Raw genomic sequence first — 27,587 nt, 5'->3', positions numbered from 1 at the left:
AATGTTTCTATCATATCCCCCCCTGTCATGTTATTCTTCTAGGCTATATATGTTAAGATCCTTTAACCTTTCCTGGTAAGTTTTATCCTGTAATCCATGAACCATTTTAGTAGCCCTTCTCTGAACTTTCTCCAACATATCTACAGTCTCTCACAAAAGCGAGTACACCGCTCACATTTTTGTAAATATTTTATATCTTTTCATGTGGCAACACTGAAGGAATGACTCTTCTACAATGTAAAGTAGTGAGTGTACAGCCTGTATGTATGTAAATTTGCTGTTCCCTCAATAAACTCAACACACAGCCATTAATGTCTAAACCTTGGCAACAAAAGTGAGTACACCCCTAAGTGGGAATGTCCTAATTGGGCCCAAAGTGTCAATATTGTGAGTGGCCACCATTTTTTTTCAGCACTGCCTCTTGGGCTTGGAGTTCACCAGAGCTTCACAGGTTGCCACTGGAGTCCTCTTCCACTCCTCCATGACGACATCACGGAGCTGGTGGATGTTAGTGACCTTGCGCTCCCCCACCTTCTATTTGTGGATGACCCACAGATGCTCAATAGGGTTTAGGTCTGGAGGCATGCTTGGCCAGTCCATCACCTTTACCCTCAGCTTTAGCAAGGCAGAGGTCATCTTGGAGGTGAGTTTGGGGTCGTTTCCATGTTGGAATTCTGCCCTGTGGCCCAGTCTCCGAAAGGAGGGGTTCATGCTCTGCTTCAGTATGTCACAGTACATATTGGCATTCATGGTTCCCTCAATGAACTGTAGCTCCCGAGTGCCAGCAGCACTCATGCAGGCCCAGACCATGACACTCCCACCACCATGCTTGACTGGAGGCAAGACACACTTGTCTTTGTACTCCTCGCCTGGTTGCCACCACACACGCTTGACACCATCTGAACCAAATAAGCTTATCTTGGTCTCATCGGACCACAGGACATGGTTCCAATAATCCATGTCCTTAGTCTGCTTGTCTTCAGCAAACTGTAGGCTTTCTTGTGCATCATCTTTAGAAGAGGCTTCCTTCTGGGACGACAGCCATGCAGACCAATTTGATGCAGTGTGCGGCGTATGGTCTGACCACTGACAGGCTGACCCCCCACCCCTTCAACCTCTGCAGCAATGCTGGCAGCACTCTATTTCCCAAAGACAACCTCTGGATGTGACACTGACCATGGCGAGGCCTGTTCTGAGTGGAACCTGCCCTGTGAAACCACTGCATGGTCTTGCCCAGCGTACTGCAGCTCGGTTTAAGGGTCTTGGCAATCTTCATATAGACTAGGCCATCTTTATGTAGCGCAACAATTCTTTTTTTTCAGATCCTCAGAGTTCTTTGCCATGAAGTGCCATGTTGAGCTGCCAGCTGAGTGTGAGAGAGATAACACCAAATTTAACAAACCTGGGACCTTGTACCACTAATGAGTCACAAGACACCGGGGAGGGGAAATGGCCAATTGGGCCCAATTTGGACATTTCCACTTAGGGGTGTACTCACTATTGTTGCCAATGTTTCGACATTAATGGCTGTGTGTTGAGTTATTTTGGGGGACAGCAAATTTACACAGGCTGTACACTCGCTACTTTACATTGTAGCAGAGTGTCATTTCGTCAGTGTTGTTACATGAAAAGATATAATAAACAAAAATGTGAGGGGTGTACTCACTTTTGTGAGATACTGTATATCCTTCTGGAGATATGGTATCCAGTACTGTACACAATACTCCAAGTGAGGTCTCAGCAGTGCTCTGTAGAACGGCATGAGCTCATTACTACTGCAAATACCTCTCCCTATACAACCAAGCATTCTGCTAGCATTACCTGCTGCTCTATGGCATTGTCTACCTACCTTTAAATACTCGGAAATAATTACCTCTAGAGCCCTTTTCTCAGATGTTGAGGTTGGGACTGTATGAAATATTCTATACTCTGCCCTATGCCCTAGATGCATTACTTTGCATTTATCCATATTAAATGCCAGTTGCCACAGCTCTGACCATTTCTCCAGTTTACCGAAATCATTTGCCATTTGGCTTATCCCTCCAGGACATACCTTTCCATCAAGACCTTCTGCAATATCACTAATACAAATATTAAAGAGAATGGGTCCAAGTACAGACCCCTGAGGTACCCCACTGGTAACAAGACCTTGCTCCGAATATACTCCATTGACTACAGCCCAGTCTACCATCTTTTCCTTTGCTCTTTAGGCATCCTTGGTACCCTATGACAACTCTCTCTGGAGTCTATTCGCTAAAGGGAGAATTTGCTATTTGTGTTTCATCTCCTTGGCTTCACTATGCACTATGAAGGTCCAACCCCAATAAGCTTCTACTGTTAGACTAGCTTAGCTGGCCCTGTATAATGTATAGTTAAATAAGTGAGATTTTTTTCTCCTCATCCATTGAGTTATGTATTATGCAGTGCCACATTAGCCCTTCTTGCTGGAGAAACTAGCCACTGACAACCCTTCATAAAGAATATTAAAGTGAGCCAGTTAAGACCACAACTCTGTTTCAAACTCTCCTGCCGATTCTCCATTTAGTGAATAAACCCCTTTGGCTTTCACTAACACCAAACAAAAACGTTGGAAATCTAATCTTAACAGTATATTCACAATAGTAAAATAAACTGATAATGGTCATAAATGTGAATTATAGTGTTCTGTGAACTGTGCTAAAATGTGATATATAGACATATATATGGTAATTTGAGTATTCTCATTTTAAATTTTCATTTTTACTTAAACTCAATTATTTGATTTTTATGCTTGTTAAGATTATATATATATATATATATTTATATACACATTTTAGTTTAGCTTTTCCTATTTTTTGTTTAATTCACTGTAGACAGTAGTTCAGCTTTACATCATTGATCTAAACGCAGCCGTGAGAACCAGTCTGCTAAACCAATTTCGAGTCTTGCCCAGACTGTACATTATAATTGAGCGTGTGGACAGGTGGCCCTGTAAAGCAAATTGTCTAACTTTATTGGCCCTTTACTTAATATCTCCATTTTCTCTAAATCTGGATTTGAGCTATTGTTACCTGTAATGCAATTAGACTTGTTTGCATTGAGAAGTCAATGAAGCAGACTTCAGCCCCAAGACCTAATAAGCCTCCTATATGTTTCCTAAACCTGGTACATTGTTCGGCAGCATGGGAAAGCGTCTTCCTTTCAGTCCACTAATTTGTTCTGTAGGCCTGGCTGCCCATGTTACTCTGACAAAACCGCTTGCTAGGTTCTGTTCGTGGCTATAGCTCCTATTTAAGGTGACTTTGGAGAACAATATTTAGCACCTCATATATCAAGCGAAAAAAGAATACATTTTATTGTGTGTATCGCTCATTACTGTATGTGACACAATGCAAATTCATTCATCTCCACTGCAATAATTCATTTGCTTATGGTGAATAATGTTAAAAAATGTATATTCAAATACATTTAAGATACATTTTCTTTTGATCTATACGTTTCCTTGCAATTCTGTTAATTACACGTACTTGCTTACTTTAGGGCAAAAATCCAGTTATGTTTTTATTATAACACATAATTTCAAAATATGAAATATAAAGTTGTTTTAATTTTTAGGTCTGAGGCCATATTTTTCTGATTTTATGTCTGCCATCTATAACATATAAATCATATTGCATTGTGGTGAGTAATGTAATATCAATTTCAAACACCTTGGCGCAAGAATGAAGTAATATAATAAAGCTTGACCTCATGATCCAGCATGGTTACAAGAAATACCACTATATATATATATATATATATATATATATATATATATATATATATATATATATATATATATATATATATAAATGTATATACGAGTAAATGCTCATTCCCATTTTAAGCCTTCTCTCCCCGTAACGATATTTGCCCTTAAACAATAAAGTCTGCCGTAGACATGTCTTCATGTCAAAGGTGTGAGAGCCGCGTTTGTTCTTGATAATTAAATAGGCATTATGTATGCGTTTGCTTGACCTTTCCCTGTCTTTGAGCGAAATGAACTCTGTTTCACTTAGAATGTCATCTTGTTTAACGTCTCACATCCTGCTTCTTGTCTTCAATCAGCTATTATCAGCAGGTGCTTACGCATGCACAGGAACATGTACTCCCAATTCTTTGTCCTGGCGCAGGAGTTTAGGATTGCATCTGGTGATAGCCTGTCCGTGGCACTGACAGGGCAGGATAAGCTGTCTGAGAAGGGCCCTGCTGGGTATTTGACATTGTAGGGCCCAAGAAGGTTCAAAATTCACATTAAAAACAACTTGATAAGTGTTAAATGTGAGATCCCCTGAGGTACATTCTTATATCTAGAATTGGGAATTGTACTTGAACATAATGAGTTGGAAGAGTTTTCTCTAATTCATGTTCTAAAGAGTGTAGGCAACCAGGGACCTTCATACCTCCGTGATAGATCTGCCATAAAGTTCTGGGATGAGTATAGATCTATAGTCTCTTACAAATATCAAATAAAACCTTAGATACCATCTTGATGGCACAGTTTACCACCATAGTATGGAACTCCCAAGATATTTTATAATAATAATTCATATAATCCCGCCTAGAGTATTGTGTACAGTTCTGGAGACCTCATCTGGAGACCTCATCTACAGATACTGACATCTAAAGATACTTTCCCACATCTGTTAATTGCATCTGACTTGGTTCTCTTGTACAGAGAGAACTTGCCTTATATCTTAACTCAGTCTGAACTAAATGAGGAGATCAGCCTATTGCATAGTATATGTAATGTTTCCTCTATAATGCCACAAAGAATCAAACATGTAAATGTAAACTATTAAATACTGTTTGGCCTTTACCTGTTCTTTACGTTTCTTATCTACTTCATTCTGTGTAAGTGCACTGAGGGAGACCAGACAGTGTATTCATAGTCCATGAAGGTTGGTACAGCCCTCAGTGTATATACGTTACGTTATACCATAGGCTTCCCCTATAGCAGCAGCCCCACCGACCAGCATCCATTTTACTGAGCTTCAGGACATAACAAAGTACAGTACAGAAGTTTATTTCAAAGGAGGAGAAATGTTAAGACGAGACCTAAAACGAGACCAATGACTGATTGTGGTTTGAGACGCAGACTAGATGGGCTAAGTGGTTCTTATATGTAGTCAAATTCAGTTTCTCTGATGTTATCCACTGTGAAAGATGCACAGCACCAAGGGCTGCATATTATGGAGGCTGTATCGGCTAGGCACAGATATGCCCCATGTGACCGGCCCATTCGGCAACAGTGCCCCCGGAGCCTGATTCTCCATTAGAGTGATCTGCCCCCAATTTTCTGGAGAGGGCATTTACCATCATGGGCCTAGTTAGCTTAGGCCAGAATAAACCACTGTATAAATTATTTAAAATGCTAGGTTTAATTTAACCTGGAACACGTTTGGAACTTTACATTTCAGCCTGAGAATAGCATAGGCCTTAAAGCCAAGGAATAATGGTAAATTATATTATATTAAAACTCATGCATCTTAAACTATTTGAATATGTGTTTGGAGCTTTAAATGAGAAGCCTTGGTTTCAGTATGTGAAGTGTCTCCACTGTAGTTTTTATGTCTAAATTAATAACAAAAGTTTTAATCTCTCTTTTTTTGATTTTGAACACCTAACCATCTGACTATGAAAATACATACTGAAACCGCGTTTTACACCAGAAACTGTCAGTTTTGGATTCCTTAAAAGCATATTTCTTGCTCTCAATTCTTTCTCCATTGTGTTTCCATGAGCAGGTTTTAATAATGTCACCGTGATGTCGTCTAGTACTTGCGGGAGCCAAAAACCTGCCTCTGCCACCATTTAGGTCCTGCTATATTATCTACCGTCAGTGCTTCAGAACATGACCTTTTTTTTTTTAAATACTTGTCTTTCTCTGGAACTAATGGTAGATCGGCCGAGTAGACGTAAGCTCACAAGCTCAGGTTTCTGTTTTTGTAGACTAATTGGATAGATATTGTTATGGTCGGTGGGAAGGACCAGCTACGTGTTTATGTAGCAATCGCCTGTGGATGGGATAATAAGATGGATAAAGGGATTTTCTGGCAGTATAAATACCGGCACACGACACCCATTTCCATATAGTTACTTAATGTATACATGCAATTTATCAAGGTTTCACTTTAACATCCACTACCGGTTCAGTAAAGTAAAGAACAGACGAGCCATTCTTCTTTCTTACATTTCTCTTTCGGTGGAATGAGTTTCCAAGCTTTTGTGACAGCTGATTCTTTTGTTCCATTAAATTCTGATTCTTCGGCTACGTTTCCACTAAGGATGCACCACAGCGCAGAGTACCTTCCCGTCAGCAATCACACAACCAATGTGGTCTCTACCGGTAAGTGCTTCTTCTTAACTTTAAAAGGACTAACGAAATACTAAGTCCTTAATCTTTACTTTTTCATGTCATTCTAGTTATTGAGTAGCTAACCATCATACATGGTCATATTTAAAAATGATTGGTCTAGTTAACTATGTCAATGCAGTAAATAAGAAGTACTAGTTAAAAAATCAGAAAGACAAATATTTAGAGACAGCTCATTATTTGAATTTTTTTAAATTAAGTTATGTTAAAATTATATATCAAATGAGCTAGACATGGCAATGGCTTTGAAGCATTCTGACTATAGTAAGTACCATTAAATATGATAAAAAGATATTATTGCAGACCAAAACTTGCGTTCAGCTCTGTACAATATATAAAACCTTATAGCCATCTATTTAGATCAGGCGCAGGGAGACTTGCCTAGTGAGTTCTTGTATTGGTTTTGCATAATAATAATCATTTCAAAGTAATTGTAGCCTTTAACCTTATGGGTATACAAGGAATGTGGGAAATAATAGATGTAACAATGGATTTTGAGCCCGTACATGTACGGGCTTTGTCATTAAGGGGTTAAATAAATACAGGATGTTATAAAAATAGATATTGGATTTATAATATAATAATGTTCGGTTGATTATAGTGGTAAAGCTCATTGTGTAACGTGTAAAAGTGTAATAAGCATTATTTAAATTTTATTTTAAATTTGATAATTTTACCAAAATATCTAGAATTGTCCAGGTTAGTGTCTTGATGTATTTGTCTTTACTTCAATAATAGTTAATTTGTTATGTCAGAGTCTGTGATATTTTTAAACACCTATTTGAAGAATGTATCTTGAATCCACACATTTTCTTACCAGTCCCGTCTGTTTTATCTTTGGTCCAAATCCCTAAATTTTCTCATATGTACTCCTCTGTGCCTAATGTGGAAAATATGCCAGCAGGCCTGCATTACCCAAACCCATCGTGCCATTATGGAAACCAGCAATCTACCTACGGGGTGATGGCAGGTAAGACGTTAGTAGTTGCTTCAAATTGGTTAAGATGTCTTTTGTGCTTGTGTGCTGTTTTATGTAAATGCTCATCAATAGGGGCAAAATAGTGCAAAATAAAAGTTTTCTAAAAAAAAATATATATATTTTCAATAAATTTGCTTTTAAAATTATGTATATATATATATATATATATATATAGCTATATATTATATTTATATATATATATTTATATATATATATATATAGATATAGATATCTATATATATATAGGGATTGACATTTTTATTAATTTACAATGAATTTAATCACAAAAGCTGCCTTTTGTGAGGTATTCTGAAAAAATTGAATTAATCAACTTGAAGGCAAAAAAACCTGATATGGTATTTGTCATATTTAAATTTTTTTGTTATCTAGAGTTAACCTAACTGTCTAATTGCTTAAACCTAGCTGATTTTGGCTTAATGTCTATCTTCCACTAAAATATTTATTCAGCAAGTTTGCTTTCAAGCTATGATTTGTTCAAACATTTGAACTAACTAAACAATGCGTTATGAAAGAAAAATGATTCCGTAAGAATGGTCAAGTTGGCTCTGTTCAGATAGATTAGACCAGGCCAAGAAGAAACATGTCACGGATCATTTGGGACATAAAGCTATTGCAGACATGTAATATAAATCATTATATAAATACTACCCACTAGTGATATGGATATGGGAGCATATTTTCTATTGGCAGCCATTAAAATGCCTAGTCACTTTTTTTTCTCAAAAAAGGAATTTCCAACATTATCAAAGTGGTTGAACTATTCAACTTATTGTAATAGAGTCTAGGTCCAAAAGACCCCAAATTGAATTATTTGTATTGTATCATAGCAATACAATATAAATATAAAAATGTAAAAACAACACATGATTAAAAAGTTGCACTGTATTCATTATTTTTTTTTTGCTTTTGACTAATTATGTGAAATATTTATATATATATATAGAGAGAGTTATGTACAACTTTTATATATAAAAAACAATAATTATAAATAATTATGCTAAATATTTTTGGGGATATTTTCCCTTGAAGCGAATAAAAAATGTTTAAAAGATACTTAGAATTTAGTTTTAAAACTTCTACTTCTATTAGTGAAGCCACGAGTTATGAATCATTTAATGAAACAACAAATGAAATATGAACAGTTAATAAGTTATTTTATTTATTAGTAATTTATGTAATATTATTATTATTGCTTTCTATAACACCATCATATTCTGCAGCGCTGTACAAAGAGTATATAATAATTATACATTCCCTTGGTAAAAATAATATTAGTTAAAACTATCCTCATAGTCAGCCGGTCTTTTGACATAAGCAGATATATGTAATTAGAATTGTATTTTAGGTATTAAACCTGCAACTCCAGAAATGCTGTCTGCAAGTATCTCCCAAACACGAATTTTGCAAACATGCAGTATGCCTCTTTCCAATGTTGTGAATGGAGTGAGTACGTTGCAAGGTGAGTGACTGTGAAACATATCAGGCACAGCATACGATACGATAAATATACCCCAATAAATATACACCAATCTGTTACATTGTTACCATTCATATTCGAATTGTGCCCCTGTTCTAAATATTACATTTATAATAATATTACATTTTTCAGGTTTATAATAGTGATGCAGTATTAAAAGGGCATGGACTTTTTTTCTCTAAAATTTACTATAAGATCTGTTACATTTTCAGTAACATTTTTGTTAACCTACCTTGATATTTATAGTATGGGACTTAAGTATGCTTTTTCACATCAGCTTCACAAAAACATTTATTACAATTTATTAGAATATTGATCTAAAGAGTAGGATTGCTAATGCTTTCCCATTATTCATTCTCCTATATAATTTGTCATATTAAATGTAATGCATGTAACATATATAAAAAGAACATAGATTTTAATTTAAAGTCCACATGTGTACTGCTGTTCTTATGAAAGAAGAAAAGTACGTACTGCTATAGATTTGGCGATAACCGTGTATCTCTGGAATATGTCTAATTCAATATTTGGATCTACAACTGCTTTATAGTGCAGTTTATGATAATCATCATTTTTTGTATTCAAGGTTTAAGGTTTTTCTGTGTCAGATTACTAAAATAATAATAATAATAATAATAATAAAAGTCTCTACTTTAGGGGTCCATACGGGTAGCCTACCCCCTTGCCTTATGAGCGCTAGCTCTTGCACACTGGGTCACGGATTTGCCCCTGTGCATCAGACACTTCTGGGAGAGGATATCACAACTGCAGACTTCAAGCAAGAATTCCGTCGAAAGAATAAACCAATTGAAGAGCCAATTGACATGGATTCTCCAGAAATCAGAGAACTGGAAAAGTTTGCTAATGAATTCAAAGTTCGAAGGATTAAGCTAGGTATGCATTGAAATTATAAACTTTCTTCTTTTTCTTTCTTTCTCTCTCTCTTTCTTCTATTTTTTTCTCCCCCTGCCTTTCTTTCTCTCACACCCTCTTCTGCCTCTTTTTTTCTCTCTCTCTTTCTTATATTCTATCTTCTTTTCTCTTTCTCTCTCTTCATCCTTTCTGTCATTTGTTTTCATTTCTTTTTTCTTTCTCTCATTCATCCACTTTAATAACTAATGCCATACTTAACACTTTTAGAGGAGTAAATATATTATAATCTTCCTAAATAGCATGCAACCTGAATACACTATTTCATCTCCAAACACAGCATTGGAACCATTTTTTCAGGCTCATCGCTTTCTACAATAATAACTCTCTGCAATGATAACTTGGCTACCAGTTATAATCAGTGATACAATAAGTCAATACAAATTACGTTACAAAAAAAGAAAAAGAATGGTTATACAAAAATTAAAAAAAAGCATCCCCCAAAAAATACAAAAATGAAAATAACTGTAAAACTTTTTAAAATTTAAATGTGTATATTTGGATAAATTCTATAGAGTATATGGTGTGCAGTCCTGCTTTTGTTTTAGTTTTTTTCTTTATGTATGATAAAGGCTTCTCAGGAGACAGCTTATTAATAGGCCCGATTGCAACCAATTAATTGATATATTGACAAATTGATCTTATTCTGGTGTGACTTACTAATATTTTAGTAAACAATAAATGAATCACACTACCACTAACACATTTTTTACATGGCATGGATTTGTCGTATTTTCAAAGTTACTTCTGGTCTGGCCATTGTTGAATTTATTTCCATAAAGTGAAAATGTAAAATACAGAATACCTACAGATGCTAACCCTATAGCTCACCGTTTCCAATAATTCCTTCCAAACAGGATACACTCAGACTAATGTTGGAGAAGCGCTTGCTGCTGTGCACGGCTCGGAATTCAGCCAGACCACAATATGTCGTTTTGAAAACTTGCAACTAAGTTTTAAAAATGCTTGCAAGCTGAAGTCTATCCTATCCAAATGGCTGGATGAAGCGGAGCAAGTTGGAGGTAGGATTTTAGATGATTTTGCAAACCACTGATGTCTTCATCATAACGCTTTGCTGTTTACCGATGGAATTTATACCCAGTTGGCCTCCCAAATCCTTTTAGAGACCAACTACAGAATCCAGAAATTGGATAAAATCATTTTAACCATATAAAGCCTTTGGATGCCTGTTTCTGGAACCCTTATTCATTCTGTGGGCAGCTATTCACCAGCGTCCCAATTAATCTTCAGCGCAAGCAAAATTTGGTAGGGGTCTACATGGAGTCTTCTGAAGTCCATTACTGAATATGTTCTAGAAGTCTGTTCTGGTCTGGATTTCTTTGGTAGTTTCACTTGAAATTTGGATGCTTAAAAAGAAAGGTCACTGTTTCTGTTCTTGTTTCATGTATATAATGTATGTGTTTTTTTTATTAATCAGCTTTATACAACGAAAAAATTGGTGGAAATGAGCGAAAAAGGAAGCGCAGAACAACTATTAGGTTAGTATAAACATGCATCCTCGAATATTAATCTATTGAATGCTTGAACATTTCCACTATGAATGCAGTTAAGGGAGAATCTTGACCCATGCCCTCCTTTCCTAAATAGTAATATTTACCTACTTGAACAAAAGTCAATAGAAGATGCTGGGGTAGATTTGCTAATTATGTTGAACGTTAGGACATAGTAAAGATCCATCAATAGCAGCTAGACCTGATCATGTGTGAATATTTTAGACAGATCTTGTGATCCATCACAAAAGTGGTGAGAAAGGGCTTGTACCTGTACTGCTCAATAATTAAAGCGGTGAAGGAGCCCCATTGCATGTGGCCCTTTTTGACAGGTGCACAGAATTCTAACGCCACATACACTATATGGACAAAAGTATTGGGACACCTGACCATTACACCAACAGGCACTTTTATGACATTCTCATCTGGGAAGCCTTTCCACAAGATTTTGCCCATTCAGTAGAGCATTTATGAGTCTGTGTACTAAGAACCATTAGTAATGTGAAGTTATTATATTTGATTAGATTGGTTCCAGCTGGTGTGGAAAATCAGGATAGAGTACAATTCCAAATAATTCTAAAATAGTTACCTAATATTCAGCTCTTTCCCTCTTTTGTTCTTAATAGCATAGCTGCAAAAGAAGCACTTGAGTCCCACTTTGGAGAACAAAGCAAACCTTCTTCACAGGAAATAATGAGAATGGCGGAGGGCTTGAATTTGGAAAAGGAAGTGGTTCGTGTTTGGTTCTGCAATAGAAGGCAACGAGAGAAAAGAGTAAAGACGAGTTTGCACCAGAATACCTTCAGCTCTTTTACAAAAGATCACCATGAATGCAGATGAAACACGTCACTACTGGACACGCACATTTGTATGTGTTGCTCATTCATCTGACATTCACAAGGTTAGCAACACAGCCCATTGGTCAGCCATTTTGCACCAGTACTGGACTTTTTATTACATGTTTTTACTATTATAATAGAAAGCACACTTTATTTTATATACTTTAGTATTTGACTTTCAATGGCACCTGCTAATAAGTCCACCTTTAGTAGGATCTTCAACATCAGTGTATTCTGTGCTCACCGATATTAAAAACACATGGACAGATTCTTCCACCGATACATTTCCATTGTTTTAAAGGGAACGCAAGTCTAAAGCAAAACACTTCCTGGAATACGATGTAGGATATTAGGGGGGTATGTAGCAAATTACTAGGCTTGATTGAGTTCAATACAAAAATAATCCAGAATGTGTGTCCTAAGCAAGCAATTGTATACTTCATTTGGCAATGAGACAATGGAGCAGGAGGCAAGCAGTGTAGCTTTAGCTAATCTTTTCTCGTGTGCAAACACAGAAACATAACATTTTATGGCAGATAAGAACAATTCGGCCCATCTAGTCTAAACGTTTTTCCTGATGACTCCGACGTTAATCAGTCCTTGGTCTTGTCATTAAATATGCCACATTCACTTTATTATTTATGGGCCATAAATGCAAGCAGCTTAGCTAGTGATGGATCTGTGTACAAAACAGAACTGGGAGTGAAATACAGAACAGTTATAAATAAATCCAGGCTTAAATAGAAACCACAGGACCCCAATGGTTGTGCCATCTTGGCCTGTCTGAACAATCTGTCCATAAGCAGCTTTCCTGTGCCATCTTTGTCCGTAAAGAGCTTTCCTGGGCCATCTGAGTGCCTCAAGCTGCTTGCTTGTGCCATCTTAGCCTCCTGTAAGGAACCAGAAACCAGCCACTACAGACACAATGTCTCTCTCCCTTCATGCAGACCAATCCAGCATGCAGGAAATAGATGTGATGTCACTTCCTGCATGCTGGATCAGACAGCAGGCAGGGAGAGATTGTGAGAAATCACCCGATTTAAATTGATGATTGTTATGCCACCGCATGCACCAGTTTATTTATTCTAGAATATGTACTCTCTGTATGGATGGTAAGATCTAGGCACATGAATCAATACCCTGCTCAGGGAAAGGTTCATTCAGCCCAGACCGCATGCCAAAACTAGTGGCCCAAACCATTTGGCTAATGATAGGAAGAACAACAATCATCAACATGGATAATCATGTTGTGTACAACAGGTAGTTGCCAAAGTAGACTGCATAAAAGTATCACAGAAAGGATCCAGTCAGGCCTAAAGCCCTTGTTACACTAGACACCCTGGTGGTCAAATGTTGAACTGCACAGCAAAAGCCTAAAAATAGTCAAATCAGAGCAACCGAGGGGTGATACCCCCAGCACACTTTTGCCAGCTCTCCCCTGCTCCTAGTTCATGCACACTTGTTCAACTTACTATTTCACTAGTGAATGACATACATGACACAAGTACATTCCATGTAAGAAATATGTATCCAGCTAAAAATGATTGAGGTTTGTTGTTTATTTTGACTAATATTACCTGCAATGGTTTGCCATTTTGTCCCCCATTTTCCTTCCACTTTGTCTAAATGCATTTCTGGTCACATGGTTCACTTTTTAAACATCTTTGTGTTTGACGTAAATTCAAACATAGAAGTGAAAGTCACGTTAGGATCACTAGTGTTGTTTTATAGGGTGCCGATCAAGCAACTTTGAAATGAGGTTTCAAAGATGAGCACTGGAATTTCATTGAAACATGGAATTATATATCAGTCTAGGCCCGTCCATCATGCTAGAGAAGCTCATCGGGGCTGGACCCGATACATGCTGAATGCCATCGTATGTTTTGTTGAAGTCATTTGGTGTTTGTCACGGAGTTTAGAAGATATACGACTCTTCTGGTTCATCTGCAACCCACAAAGTCTAGAGTCTTACAATGTATATGCGGAGCTATTTAGAAGTAAATCTCAAGCAATACGATCCGGCTCATATTCTATTGTTTTCACTTTTTTTTAATTTATTTTTTACTCTAACTGTTTCAAAATGTTATCCCATTCTAGTTTCATGTGTGGTACTCTGTATCTAAAACTTACCATTATCAAAATGTCATAATTTATTTATAAATTAAAATAAAAGTATATGACAACTCTGTGAATTGTTGTACATTTATAGTATTATTCCAGCGTTTTTTTTGTGTAAATGAAAAACAGTTCTAAATATTAAATACATGTCCAGCCATCGGCCACACTTATGTCATAAAGTTCCCGGCTGTCAGGTAATAAAATATATATAGCCAAAGCTGATTTTATGTGCCAGAGTTGGATTTCCATGCCATGCATCATAGTAAGAAGAGGCAAAGGATATGCATAAAAAATTGACATGACACTTACAACAATGTGTATCTTAAATTATACAATATACGTGTAAATTAATATACAGATGCATCAGATCTAAATGGATGCTATATATAAAATTACCACTAGAGGGCAGTGCTGTCATACAAGTGAAAACAGCAGTATTTACTATTCCTTTACTACAGGGTTAATTTTGCTTGTTTAGCAATCAGTATTTTAACTATGCCTTTATCTCTCCCCCTCTTTTTGCCCAGGCATATTCCACACTGACCATAATTAACCCATAATTATCTCTCCTCCATTGTTAAGCTGTTTTTGGAAATGTGGGCGAGGAAAGGGACTACAGGACTGGGAACTGATTGTATAGAGCTTCTTCCCAGCTTCCTCTTGAAATTTAAAGGGAACTCACACCATTTTTAATTATAAATATCAGATTAAAAATACATTTTCAAAATATGTTCTTGTTTTGGCATAACAGAGGCAGCTACATATTAGCCATTTATAATGTGTGCTGGATCTGATATCTTAGCGCACTCTACTAGACAAACACCTTGACTCCTTACCATATACTGCATGTGGGAAACAATACAATTCCTCAGTCTTATTGACCCAGCTGGGCACTCTAATAAAAGTCTGTGTAGGAAGGGACTTCCTTAGCATTGCCATAAAGGATCAGCTCAGTGTGGTGACTGCATAGAGGAAAATATGTTGACTAACAAACACCTCCATGTCTGCAGATAAAGGAAGTTTACTTGAATATAAAATGATAAAACCAGGTGTCAGTTATACAGCACTTCTGGCAATACTATTAAAATGGCAGTGATTTAAGAATCCAAGCACTTCTTTCTTAGCATACATTGTGGCCTAATCTCAGAAGGAGATTTAAGGCAAGCTGGAAGTTGTCATCCCTCCAATATAAAATATGGGGCACCTTCAGCTTTCCAGGCTTGATGGACAATCCTAGGGCACAATAACATGTGTGGGATACAGGGCATATATCCCCGATTATATATAAAGGTGAGGACAGATGACAGAACTCTTCTAGTCGATACAAATAATGTGACAAACAGTAGAATCAGTGATCCTGGTAATGGACATTAACACTGTGACTTCCCGGTTTTGTGAGATAGTAGGGAGTTTGCTACGGCATTTCCCAACCCTTTGGATGTTCGGGATTGTAGAGAGGTAGTCCTTAAGGGTATTAGGTTGAGACTGTTCCTTACTTTGGATGACTGGAAACATGATTTGTATTTCCCTGTTGGTACACATTATTCCGAATGCCCTTCTTGTGGCTTTCTGTGTTTCGTCTTTGTACGGATATAGATCATGTACAGTGTGGACCTATGAGTGGAAGTTTTTTTTTTTTCTTAGACACATCCCCTTCCCAATGGCATTCACTTTGATGCTGCGTGTTATTTTTGATGTATGTTGCTTTCTTTTCTTACATTGTTTGTGGCTCCTTTCATCATCATGATTATTTATTTACCCACATTTACGTCCAGGACATAACGCAGGTGTTAAACTGCATTTTGATCCTTAGTCTATTGACATTTCCTATGTAGAATCTAGGATGTACATAAATTATTTACATGGTTTTATGCTGTTTATATGGTAAAAGGGCTTTTTTTTTTTTTAAACGCATTGTTTAAATTACTGTATCATTCACTTGGCTATCCAACAACATGGCGCATCTCACAGAATCTCATACGATCCAAGAAATGGCGCAGTCTAAAATTTGTGAATGGAATCATGTAACTGGCAAAATCCAGATAGGAGAAAACTGTGTTGGCTAATATTTGACAGCGAATGGATCTCACTGTACCTTTCATAAACAGCAGCTTCATTGACTATCAACTTCTCCAACTACAAGAGAGATGACTAATGAAGATTGTGGTTTTATGACACTCTCAAGAGCTTGGCTGCCCCTGTATAATTTATACTTAATATCAGTGAGATTTCTTCCACATTAAAATATGCATTATGCAAGGCCAGCTCTGCCAGTGTTAACCCTTCATAATCCATAATGAAGTAAGGGAACTGAAATCACAACTCTCCTGCAACATCTTCCTTTCTCAAATAAACCCCATGATCTGGGTAGGACTGTGGGGTGTTTTAAGGTCAAAGGCCGCCAGTTTGATATGCCCGACCACACTCACAGCTGTGCACGCTAGGATTTGATTTACCGCTATGGCGGCAGTAAGGGCAGGAATGCAGCCCTATCGGCCGCCAGACTAGCCTAGTGTGCCAGATGGCAAGCCAAAGGTGATATGCATTGGACAGAGATCTAAGGAGTAAATGTAAGAAAATTCTGTATCACAGAAACGATAGTAAATACATAGGAAAGAGTTCCAGTAGAATAAGTAAAAGCAAATACAGATTTCAAGAATGCTGCAGATGTCCCCAAAGAATTAAAAGTAAAAAGTCATTTAAAAAGGGCAGACTGCTGTAACTATGTATTTGTTTTATCTAAAGTTCTATTGACCTACACAATACACTCAAATGAGCAGTTTTTATTAAAACAAATACCGTAATAAAAACAACGTAAAAAAATTATGCTTTTTGGGGAGAGTTTTCTATGCTAAAAAGGGGTTTGAGAGCCACAGGTTTGAGAAGCCTCACAATTTCATGTTATTCCATAAACTCTAAAAATGTGTACAACTTTGACTGGTCTTTTTGACCACATTTCAGCAACGGCAAATAAATGATCATACACCCCAATGGTTAGGATAAGGCTTTAATTTACAAAGGCACAACAATGGAGGTTTTACACATAAAAAATGAAATGAAACCTAAAGTTCCAACACTCCAAGATTATCCTAAAATATTTTTATCTAATAACCATGTTAAAAGCACAAGAAACAAGCCAGTTCTTAATAGTACCATCATTTTCAACATGGTTAATTATTAGATTAAAAAATAGTAATGCACTTTCCCCATGCAATGCTTTGAAATTAAACCGCAAGACCTGTAGAATCTCCTGTTCCTTATGGGTGAGCCATGGCAGAGCCCAGATTGTATTCATCATTTCTTCTACTTGGGGGTATTTAATAAAATAAGTCTGTAGTGGTGGTGAAACATTTCAGTTCCATGCCCTAGCTATACATTATGCAATATGAAGGGCCAGCCCCGTAATGGCTTTCTTCTGCAAGAAGTTCACCCTACATCATGCATACGGACGCCATTTGCAGCATAAATATTTTAAGCCTTTACATTGCACGCTGGGCCAAGTTCCAATCTCCAAGAAGCTTCCAGGTCACGAGAACTAGCTTCACAAATATTAGAGGATCATTGGTGGATGAGTACTCATGCGAAACGTAGAAGTAAATTTAAAACATTACTATTTAGGAGATGTTTGTGTTAATATATGTGATATTTTCTCCACAAACCCTAGAAACGTATGGTGGGAGCTCCTCTCTAACACAGGTGCAGCTCAGTCCTTCATGGAGCAGAAGCGTGGTGGGGTCAGCCCTTCATAAAGCATTGTGACTTCCATGAGTGAGACTGTATCTTCTCAACCCAGCCACATGATTTAACAGTCACTCTGATCTATGTCTACAGAGTCCATCCTTCCCGTTAGTGCCGCTCGCCCAACTATACTATCTAGAGATTTGGAAGACTGATCCACCGCCCCTCTTATGGATGTATATAAGGTTCTAAGTAACACAACAAAGAAATTCCATCCATATATCTGGTCGCTTTGGCTGCAAGGCTGGTAGGTTGGTGTTAACAGTATAAGATAAGCATTGTTGAAGCAGAAGTATCACGAAACAATGAGTGAAATTTAGAAAGGTCTTTCTAAAAACGCAAAAAAAAACCTTGAAGAGTTTTTGTCAAATGTATCTCAAAATGAAACTGTAGGCACCCACCAAGATCAGCAGGGATACGTTACACAATCGTACTTGGTGAACTGCCAGCTTTCATATTGAGAGGAAAATATCAGGGTATTTATACACAAGCTATGATTTACTGAATTATATACAATTGTTATTGTACATGTCACCGAAAATTGTCCACGGTTCAGCAAAATCTGATATGGTTCCATCAATCTGCATTGAAAAGAGATCACTCATCTTAAAAACAGGCTCTTTGCAGCCTTAACAAAGGAAAACAAAAAATGTTCTTGCAGAATCCCTTAGAAAAAGAGGCTTAGTGTGTAAAGATTAATCTACTCCCAGGGCTTTTAGTTGGCGCTCTATTTCCTCATCCGAAATAGTAGATTTAGAAGTAGAGGCAGAGGGCAATCCTTTGGCTGCTGACGGTGCTTTGGACATCTAGGAGAGATAACAATAATAAATAACACGAAAGCTGTAAAATGGTAATATCAAGTAGAAATGCGGTTTACTTACCCAGTAAATCACATCCTCACTGGGATACACATTCACACACACACACACACACTCACTCACCTTTACACATGCTCACAAACACCTGCATACTTTTACTACACTTCTACCACATCACATAACCCCGCTGCATTCCTGCCTCCCCAGACCGGTCCAAAATTAATTACAAAGGCCCCCTGACCCCAGGACAGTACACCCGTTTTTTTTTTTTATTTATTTATTTGTTTTTGTATAGTTCATTATGTGATTTAACCCAGGGCTGACACATTTGGTTTGGATCTAGGAGCCAGCCAAACAATTTAGGAGCCTTTTTCTTTCCCAATCATGTTTTTATTTTCATATATTACCCCCCAGCCCACAGTTAAACCTTCAGTGCTGCACCACATTAGCACATACCGTTCCCCCCTCCCACCTTGTGGAGACCTGTCTTAGTGCAAGCTGCCTGCTGCGGTCTCTCTACCACCGCAGGGGGACATAACACGGGCGCCTTGATGTCTTCTACCGTGGCACGCGCCTCACCCCTCCTCACCCCCACCCCATAGCCAAGGGGTTTGTTGAGTCTTGCCATACGCTAACATACACACTATATAATACCTTACAGTAACACACACACACACTAACATTCTATGCTCATATACACACACATTCTAAAACCCTACACTAACACGCACACTCGTGCTAATGCCATACTGTAACATACAAGCCGACACCACATTCTTATACACTCACACACTACAATACAGTCATCCTGACTCTAGCACTATACACACACTGTAACAGTTAACGGAAATATAGATCTGTATAGATGAAGCATTTTTAAATAAAGTTGTACCTTTCCAGAAATTTCAATGCCAATTTCATCTAATACTTGATTCACAATGTCTTGGCTTTCTTCTTCATCTTCAGATGCATCAAATATATCGTCCAGTGTATCGTTTACTAGAAAAGAAAAAAGTCCACGATTATATATACGTTCTCCACATTAAGTAAATAAGCAAAGCACTGCAGTGTGCCATAATTTAATTAAACAATTCTGTCGTCCTAAAAAAGCCTTGAAAGACTCCTACAAAAAAGTGATATACAATTTCAACATTCTCCACTTATTCATACACAAGATCTAAAATGCCTAAATCTGTTTTCTTCACTACAATGTTAGATACAGTAATTATGATTTTAAAGGCGCTTATGTTTTCCAGAAAAAAGTTGCTCTGTCTACAAAATATACATCCACATTAGAATGAGGTATCGTGCATTACATTAAAACCCCATATACACTCCCTTTCAGAAGTTTGGGGGTCACCATAATTTCCTGGGGTTATTTTATTTTATTTTTAAAAGAAAAACAAATTCTGTCCATTAAAATAACAAAAAACAGCAGATCTTTAACATACAGAGGCCCCTTATAACCCTTTTGCAATTATGTTACAGGTAGAATTTCCATGAAAACAGCTAATGCTCCAAAAAATAGTGAAAAATAGTGTACATATATAAGGATTTTTCAAACCATGGATTTAGATATTTTTGCATATATTTTAGCTATGCTAAATCCCTTGTGACCCAAATACTTTTTCATACAGTCATTTTGAATGTTATTGGTGTTTAATGCAGTTTTAACGTTGTAACTACACCTGCTAGCCACTAGAGGGAGCCCTGTACAAAGAATGAAAATCTCATCCGTTCATTCATTCTTCTATGCTTATCCTAGAGGCCATTGGATGGTAACAAATACCTTTGCAGATCCAGTAACTACTACCTTTCTTATACGTTCACTTTTATAACCGAAACAAGATGTGATCCCTCCACAGTCAATGTAAATTACACTGTAGCTAACAACTTTTCTAATATGAAACAAAGGCGACTTACTCATCTCTTCTGTCATTTCCATCTTCATGTTTTCTTTTTGGAAATTCTGCATTGTTTGGAGAGTCTTTTGAGGATCCATTTTTTTGTTTACGGCTTGCATTGTCTGAATAATAAAACAAACAGTCAAATCTCTGTGTTTTTCACAGCAGTCTCTAAGAAACCGATTCTCCACGTATCCGTTTAAAACTCTCAAACACCGAGTTCTAGCGTCCCGATGGATTTATACACAGAGGTATTAAAAGGGTTAAGCGAAAATATGAAATGTTTAAGTGCACTGTATATTATACTGTAAACTACAATTAACTATAACAGATTTAACGTTAATGTAGGTTTTCTGCTTTTCACACAGAACTGATCGCGTTGGCATGTAATTGTTATAGCAATTTGCACAAATAGTACACAGAATGCCGTCAGCAATCCTAGTATAATGCTAATAAACCAAATTTATTAAGGGTGTAGCAATATTACGTTAAATTTACTTTAAAAGGAACTACGTGTTTGCTTACAAATGAATAATTTATACATACACGTCATTTAGATGTAAGCACAGCAGAGAGCGTCATTTCTCTTACTCTACATCTGGCTGGTAATTTAAACATATTTGCTAAGAACAGAAATATTGTTGTCTAATTACAGACAAAAGTTAGATATTTTTCTCAGCTCAACCTGTTTTATGTTCTGTAGTGTTGGTAAAGCAAGCAATACACAACAGCAGAATGACACTAAGCCCTTTTTCTATGTGGTTGTGAACAGCATGCATAGGATTTGGAGTTTGTATCATTCTCGGTTTACTGATCCCCTTTCTGTCATATATAATACAGAGTCATTTCAGAAGATCCTTGTAAATATACTCATTTCTTTTTCCATGCACGACTGCTGAATTCTATGTTGTCAGCAATGCAAGCATCGTTTTGCTTGCCCAGGATCTAATAAATAATTGTCTATGTTTGGGCCTTTTCGACACTGAAAGCGATGGGGTGTGTAAAGTATTATTTGGTCATAGGCGTATATTATGTTCTTACCTTTGCTGTTGTAGACATTGCTCCGGCCATCTTCATCTGGGAACTCATAACCTTCGTCTGCGTTGACATGGACGTGACCTTGGAACTCACAGCGTAAGTGCGAGTCTTCTGCTTGCGGAGCTGCACCAGTTGCTTTGCTAGAATTCGGCACGCGTCTTTGTTGCCCGTCTTGGCCATCTTTTTTATTTCCATCTCCTGATTGGAGAAAATGTAAGTAAGATCAGCGCATAAAGCTCAACGGTTACTGGGGAGCGAAAAACCTAAAAAGCATAAAAGGCATCCAGGTTCCCGCTAGGATAATAATGACCAAAAGTCACACAAAACAAGGCAAGAATTCAGAGCATACCCAGCAAATACCATTAAAAAAACACCTGCGGCATAAATATTAGGGATTTCTTCACACTATATGGCCATATATTGCTTGGCCGCCCACCGCCAAGTACCCCAACTTTGGCGAGTCCTCTTATTTTACATGACTATATTGCTAACCAAAGGAGCTAAATCAGTGGGACTGCATCTCAATTTAAAGCCTTCTCTTGATACTGTGCACATTTGCAGGTTTTGGCCACACTTTAGGGTTGAGCACCCCACCTGCCACACAGGCGCCTCATTCTAAAAAAAACGTAAAAATAATTAAATATGGAATCTTACATTATTGTCATTGGCTACTCCTGCTGGGATTTCACAATACATAAAGGACGTTATTTCAGGATAGGCGACTAAAGGCCAACGTACGAAAGCGCTGCTTTAGAAAGACAAGTACTAGACACGTGGAATAATCTTCTGGAATATGCAGGCATACTATGCTTACACAAGGAAGAAACGCTTCAGTAACGTTTGTCAAAATAAGTATTTTTCTCAGTATTTTCAACTATCTATGACCGTCACGAGAACGCAGACAGCCGTGGATGTTGATATTCTTGCTGGCCTCTAACTTTTGAGAACCTTCAGCACATTTAAAGAATTTCAGATTGGCTGCTAGATCCAAAAGAATTCTATTTGCCTTTTTTCCCCCCATAATGGAATTCTTTCACTTGATCAGTACAAGACAAAAGGGATTTTTTTGGAAATAAAAACTATCGATAAGTACTGTACTCAAAATAGAAAGAATGAATGATGACTATCTTGCTAGAGCTGAGCAGAAAAACTCACGAATAGGGGATACAAAAAAAGCAAAAAACAAAAAAACACAAGGTTGTAAAAAGTCTGCCATTTCATAAAAATATCAAGCCACCGCGGGGATCAGTAATGAGGCTCAGCGCACACAAGGCTGCGCTTACACTTTAGAGCGCAATAAATACAATTGCAAATAATTATCTGGAAAAAAGAAAAAAAAATGTTAGAAAAGGGAAAGAAGGGACGTTGATGCCCTTCATGCGGAGCGGCGCCGGCATATCGCCTTTGTTTAGGATACTCATGATTTAACACGAGCCTCCATTCTAAAAGGTAGAAGTACCTATTAGCGCAGAGCGCGTCCGCAGTACTCACCAGCTGTTTCTCCTGTTTCTCCAAGGCGGCTCGATCTCGGGTTATGGCCCTCTGCGTGCCTCTTAGCTCCTTGTTCTGCTCCTTTATTATATCTGGGGGGATACGAGGAGAGAACGCTTAGAAAATAAAACCATTCGATAGCCGCCTGACTAAACGCTGCGAGAACCGCATTAACTCCATTCCGTGTTCCTTTACGCAAATGCTCCCAAAGGGACGAGCAATGAATTTCACACTGGCCGGGTTCTTTCCAGCACCTTAAGGGTTAATGCTGCTCGTGTTTAAACGATCACATTTGTAATCTTTAGGGGCCACAACGATATCCAACAACATAAAGCCGTGAAGCTTGAGATATGAATATTTAATCGCTAAAACATGCTATATCTCCAAACGGGCTGTTAGAAAATGTGCGTTTTATGGTTTCGTGCGATCCGTCTAATGGGGGAAGACGATAGCCGCGACGCTCTGATGTAGACCTCATTGTTGCTGTATTGGAATGTAAATCTGCTTTGGGTTCTTCATACATATGTAATTCCCGGAGAGGATATGTGGAAGTGTTAACCCCGCGTGGTGTGGAATAGGAATGAAGCAGGTAGAGATAAAGACTAAAGGAGTAAAGGTGTGCAAACTAGCAGGTTGGACTGACTACTTATCTATCAGGGGCAGCGCTCCCCTTTTACACGCATTTCTTAAAATCACCTAGATTGGGATTGTTTCATGGACGGTTAATCAACGTCATTCTTCAGGAGCCGTTTGGTCTAAGAGTTCTGGACTATTTCGTGCCCGCCTTTCCAAAAGCCATCACCACAAGTCAATGCTCAAAAAGAGCTATAAAAGTTATCACGGACTTGTTATCACCCAAATCCCAAATCCGTCAGTCTGTGTATACAGTTATGTTACTGAATTCACACGCGTGCTTTAATCTACATGTTTCCAAACTACTTTACAGGCGTCCATTGCTTACTCTGCACATATCTGATAAAGTGGCCCTAAAGCGTGTCTGTACGGGAGCTCCGGCTTCTACAGTTTGTAGCCAGGTTACGAAGAAAATACAACCTCATTGAAAGATTGCTGCACGGGGCGGAGAGCGGCAGAACAGGACAGGCGGTCCTCCTACTCTTAACACGTGCATGCGCAGAGCCCAGCACACTCTCGTTTAACTATGATTCTATGAAACGATCCCTGCTTTACTGGTCACATGATCAATAAAGATAATAAGGAAAGGGTTGGGCGTTTGTCATTGTGGAGAATAAAACAGGGACACCCCACAGGAATGACCATGAAAAGTAAGAAGTCCTCAAGATTCAAACGGAAAAGTTTCTAAAATAAGTTTATGCTTCAAAAACGAGACAATACTTTCTGAGAGGGTGGTAGATAAGGGGAGCAGCCTCCCAGCAGAAGCGATAGAGCCTAAAACTGCAAGGGAATTCAAGCTTATGTTAGGGGGAAAAAAAGGCTAGATGGGCTGAATCAAAGAAGTTTGCACAGGAGAGCATAAAAGCGATAAAATACATTAAAGCAAAACGCTATATTTGTAGCCGCGGCACGGAAATAAAAAGCCTATTCTGCTAATGGCCATTAATGTGCAGCCATCAGGATAACAGTATGCGGCTGGATTTAATCTATACATTGTGCTGGCCTACTTTCCAAAAGGTTTCACTGAGTTTTCTCCATATAGTTTAATGTTCTAAGCGCTCTCCCGGTAGGAGGCTTGCAGTTGTGCAGACAGCACCCGGCACACTAAGGGTGTCCCATTCATTCGCTAGACCGGGGCGGAAATATTTTGACCTATACATTTGTAAGGGATTCGTCACGTCCTGACGTTTTCACAGGGAAGTCGCAGCGTGGAAGTTAAGGTTTTATTCCCAGGGGCTGCCGGATATCTAAAAGGATGAATGCTGTTTGCTACCAAGGGCAGCGCCGTGTAGACTGCTGCTTATCCGCGCCAAGACAGAGGTGGCTTTTCCAACAGCTCTAAAGGCACATTACGTAGATCCCGGCGCAGACTCGTCTTTAACCCACTCAGCGCTGGCTGCGAGTCAGAAGGCGTCACCGAGTGAATCAGCGCCTCTGTCCTCTCCGTGGGATCACCTGATGACTGTCTCATAAGTGACGTCATTGTTTCTTCACGTGCTTTCCAACAAGGAAGTGTCTATCTATAGAACGCGTATCCGAGAGACAGTCCTTACCGGCAGCGTCCGACCCGGCCCATCTAGTCTGTTATCCCTGACGTAAAAAACTCAGACCTTAACCAGCCTATAGTCTCGTCTTAGATTCAGGATAGCTTTATGTAGATTTACATTCCATTACTGTATTAACCTCTACCGCCTCTGCTGGGGTGCTGCTCCGCTTATCTACCACCCCATCCGTAAAGTGAAACAGCCTTATGTTACATCTACAAAGACTTAAAAAAGGGATACTTTTATGTCATTTAGAGGATACACGAATACGAATATAAAAGTATTTTGCTTATTAATGGTATTTAAAGAACTGTTGAAGACGTACAGAATGATAGATACTTGGGGGCGTCTGGCTGGCCGATTCGGAGGATGTTTTGTATTTCGCTAGAATTCATGGCATCGCCAGCAAATTCTAACAATAACGAACAATGTATGAAAACCATGGAAATATATCAAAGACCTGACTTAAAGCAGCAAAGGATTTATGAGATTTCCAGGAGGGGAAGTCTCACCCAAAGGGGTTCAGAGACAAATTATACGCGAGCCAAGCAGATCATGTAAATTGCAGCGATTATCACAAATTAAACATGCCTTATGTACTCCTGGGGGAACACGCTCCTCCAAACGGGCACGATTTACTAAACTGTGCTACATCACAAAGCTATAGGTTAAACAGCACTGCCTCCGTTACACATACATATACACACAGTGACACCACTCACTAGCAAGTAGTTGTAGTCATTGTATTTGTTTTATACACTCAGATCCATTTATCTAATCAATAACAACACTTTATGAGAAATGAATAAAGTTACATGCAGCACATGTGTTAGTATAACCTGTTCTAATGCATACGGGTTTACAATATACACTAACATGATATAATATAAATAATTATAGAGCGAGAGAGAAGACATTGATTCTTTGTGATTCTGCTGAGAATCAAAGAAGCGAATCAGACGTATAAATACACTTTCCAGACATAAGGAGGCTGGCAGGAGGGGGGGGGGGCTGGCAGGAGGGGGGGGCTGGCAGGAGGGGGGGGTTGGCAGGGGATGGATTTGCAATGGGGGCCCAAAGAGTAAAGAGGAAGGGGGATATGAAAAGGAGGAAAGGGTAACACAGCCTGGCGTCCTGTGTGCCCTGCAGGAAGGATAGGGTTAAATAAGGGTGACTGCATTACAGGAATAATATCCACCCACAGGCCACCCTATCTGTATGAAAGGGTTAAGCACTGAAAAAAAGGGGCTACAAAAGGTAAACCTGGTGAGGAGGGCACAGTGTACCCCTCGGAATGGGGCATTACCTCTGTGTGGCAGACGGTTATATATATATGTATACATTACACATGTACAATGTATTACACATACATATACGTATACACACCTGAGAGGCACCCGGGGTGTGACGGGCAGTGCAGGCTGACAGTATGCTGGGGGTAGTGGTGATGGGGAACGGTGTGAAGGCGGTGAGAGAAAGAGGGGGTCACAGGGGGGGACAGCTGTACATAAATACCCAGTGACAGAGGGAGGGCAGGGGCATTTGCCTGCGAGGGGGTATATTAGCACCCTGGGGGAGAGAGTCGCCCCCTGCGATGGAGGGGTGCCGGGGTACGGTGAGGGAGGGCAGAGGGCATTTACAGAGAGTTTCCGCAAACTATCGCACTCACCGTCCACGGTCTTCTTCTTGAACAGGGAGGCCATGTCTGCGGCCGCTCGGCGCTCTCCGATCTACCTGCCCGCTCCCTATTTCCTTATTGACTTCACAACCAGGAACCGGTTCCACGGCTGCGCTCCACCACGTGACCCGCCCCCAACCACGTGACTCGTCCCTGTCGTGACGTAACGGGAGTCCTGGCGGCTTCAATATTTTCGTGGAGTCGCAGCGGCAGGAACGCCAGCCCCTCGGTGACTGTGTGTGAAAATACAGCTGGGTGTGTGTAACCCTAATAAACGGGTCACACAGGGCCTGGAGCCACTGACTGGAGGCCCCGGGGGATACGGGGCACAGGCTCCCCCACATTACAGTCCAATGCAGAACGCAATGCTGTGACTTCATCATCCCCCCCCCCAAGGCGCGTATTAATTACACACATTACTGACCATAACAGTAAAGTGCCTCCCCTGGAGTATGTGGAATGTATAATTGAGTA

The 27,587-nt window shown here is 38.9% G+C and overlaps 2 protein-coding genes across 2 annotated transcripts; one reads left to right on the top strand and one right to left on the bottom strand.

Moving 5' to 3' along the window:
* Positions 1 to 6,116: 6,116 nt before the first annotated feature.
* On the top strand, positions 6,117 to 12,236 carry POU1F1 (POU class 1 homeobox 1). The gene is made up of 7 exons (XM_053457001.1): positions 6,117 to 6,367; positions 7,215 to 7,364; positions 8,740 to 8,853; positions 9,529 to 9,765; positions 10,659 to 10,823; positions 11,240 to 11,300; positions 11,939 to 12,236. The coding sequence occupies exons 1-7, from the start codon at positions 6,229 to 6,231 to the stop codon at positions 12,150 to 12,152; spliced, it is 1,080 nt and encodes a 359-aa protein (XP_053312976.1). The 5' UTR covers positions 6,117 to 6,228; the 3' UTR covers positions 12,153 to 12,236.
* Positions 12,237 to 18,363: 6,127 nt separating this feature from the next.
* On the bottom strand, positions 18,364 to 27,238 carry CHMP2B (charged multivesicular body protein 2B). The gene is made up of 6 exons (XM_053456901.1): positions 27,105 to 27,238; positions 23,259 to 23,350; positions 21,771 to 21,965; positions 20,749 to 20,851; positions 19,718 to 19,824; positions 18,364 to 18,813 (listed from the first exon to the last, which is right to left on the bottom strand). Exons 1-6 carry the CDS (start codon positions 27,136 to 27,138, stop codon positions 18,703 to 18,705), a joined length of 642 nt encoding a protein of 213 aa, XP_053312876.1. The 5' UTR covers positions 27,139 to 27,238; the 3' UTR covers positions 18,364 to 18,702.
* Positions 27,239 to 27,587: the final 349 nt, after the last annotated feature.

This window comes from Spea bombifrons, chromosome 2 (assembly GCF_027358695.1).
Source record: "Spea bombifrons isolate aSpeBom1 chromosome 2, aSpeBom1.2.pri, whole genome shotgun sequence".
In the NCBI taxonomy this organism is placed as follows: domain Eukaryota; kingdom Metazoa; phylum Chordata; class Amphibia; order Anura; family Pelobatidae; genus Spea; species Spea bombifrons.
The sequence above is the reverse complement of the archived record's forward strand: the minus strand, read 5'-3'. Positions and strand labels throughout refer to the sequence as shown.

Excerpts from the sequence above, each read along its gene's own strand:
- POU1F1 (XM_053457001.1), top strand. The coding sequence starts at position 6,229 with ATGAGTTTCCAAGCTTTTGTGACAGCTGATTCTTTTGTTCCATTAAAT. Across the intron at positions 6,368-7,214 it reads AACCAATGTGGTCTCTACCG|TCCCGTCTGTTTTATCTTTG; the intron begins GTAAGTGCTTCT and ends TTTTCTTACCAG. Across the intron at positions 8,854-9,528 it reads TGGAGTGAGTACGTTGCAAG|GGGTCCATACGGGTAGCCTA; the intron begins GTGAGTGACTGT and ends TCTCTACTTTAG.
- CHMP2B (XM_053456901.1), bottom strand. The coding sequence starts at position 27,138 with ATGGCCTCCCTGTTCAAGAAGAAGACCGTGGACG. Across the intron at positions 21,966-23,258 it reads AGAAACAGGAGAAACAGCTG|GAGATGGAAATAAAAAAGAT; the intron begins GTGAGTACTGCG and ends TTCTCCAATCAG. Across the intron at positions 19,825-20,748 it reads GGAAATGACAGAAGAGATGA|TAAACGATACACTGGACGAT; the intron begins GTAAGTCGCCTT and ends TTTCTTTTCTAG.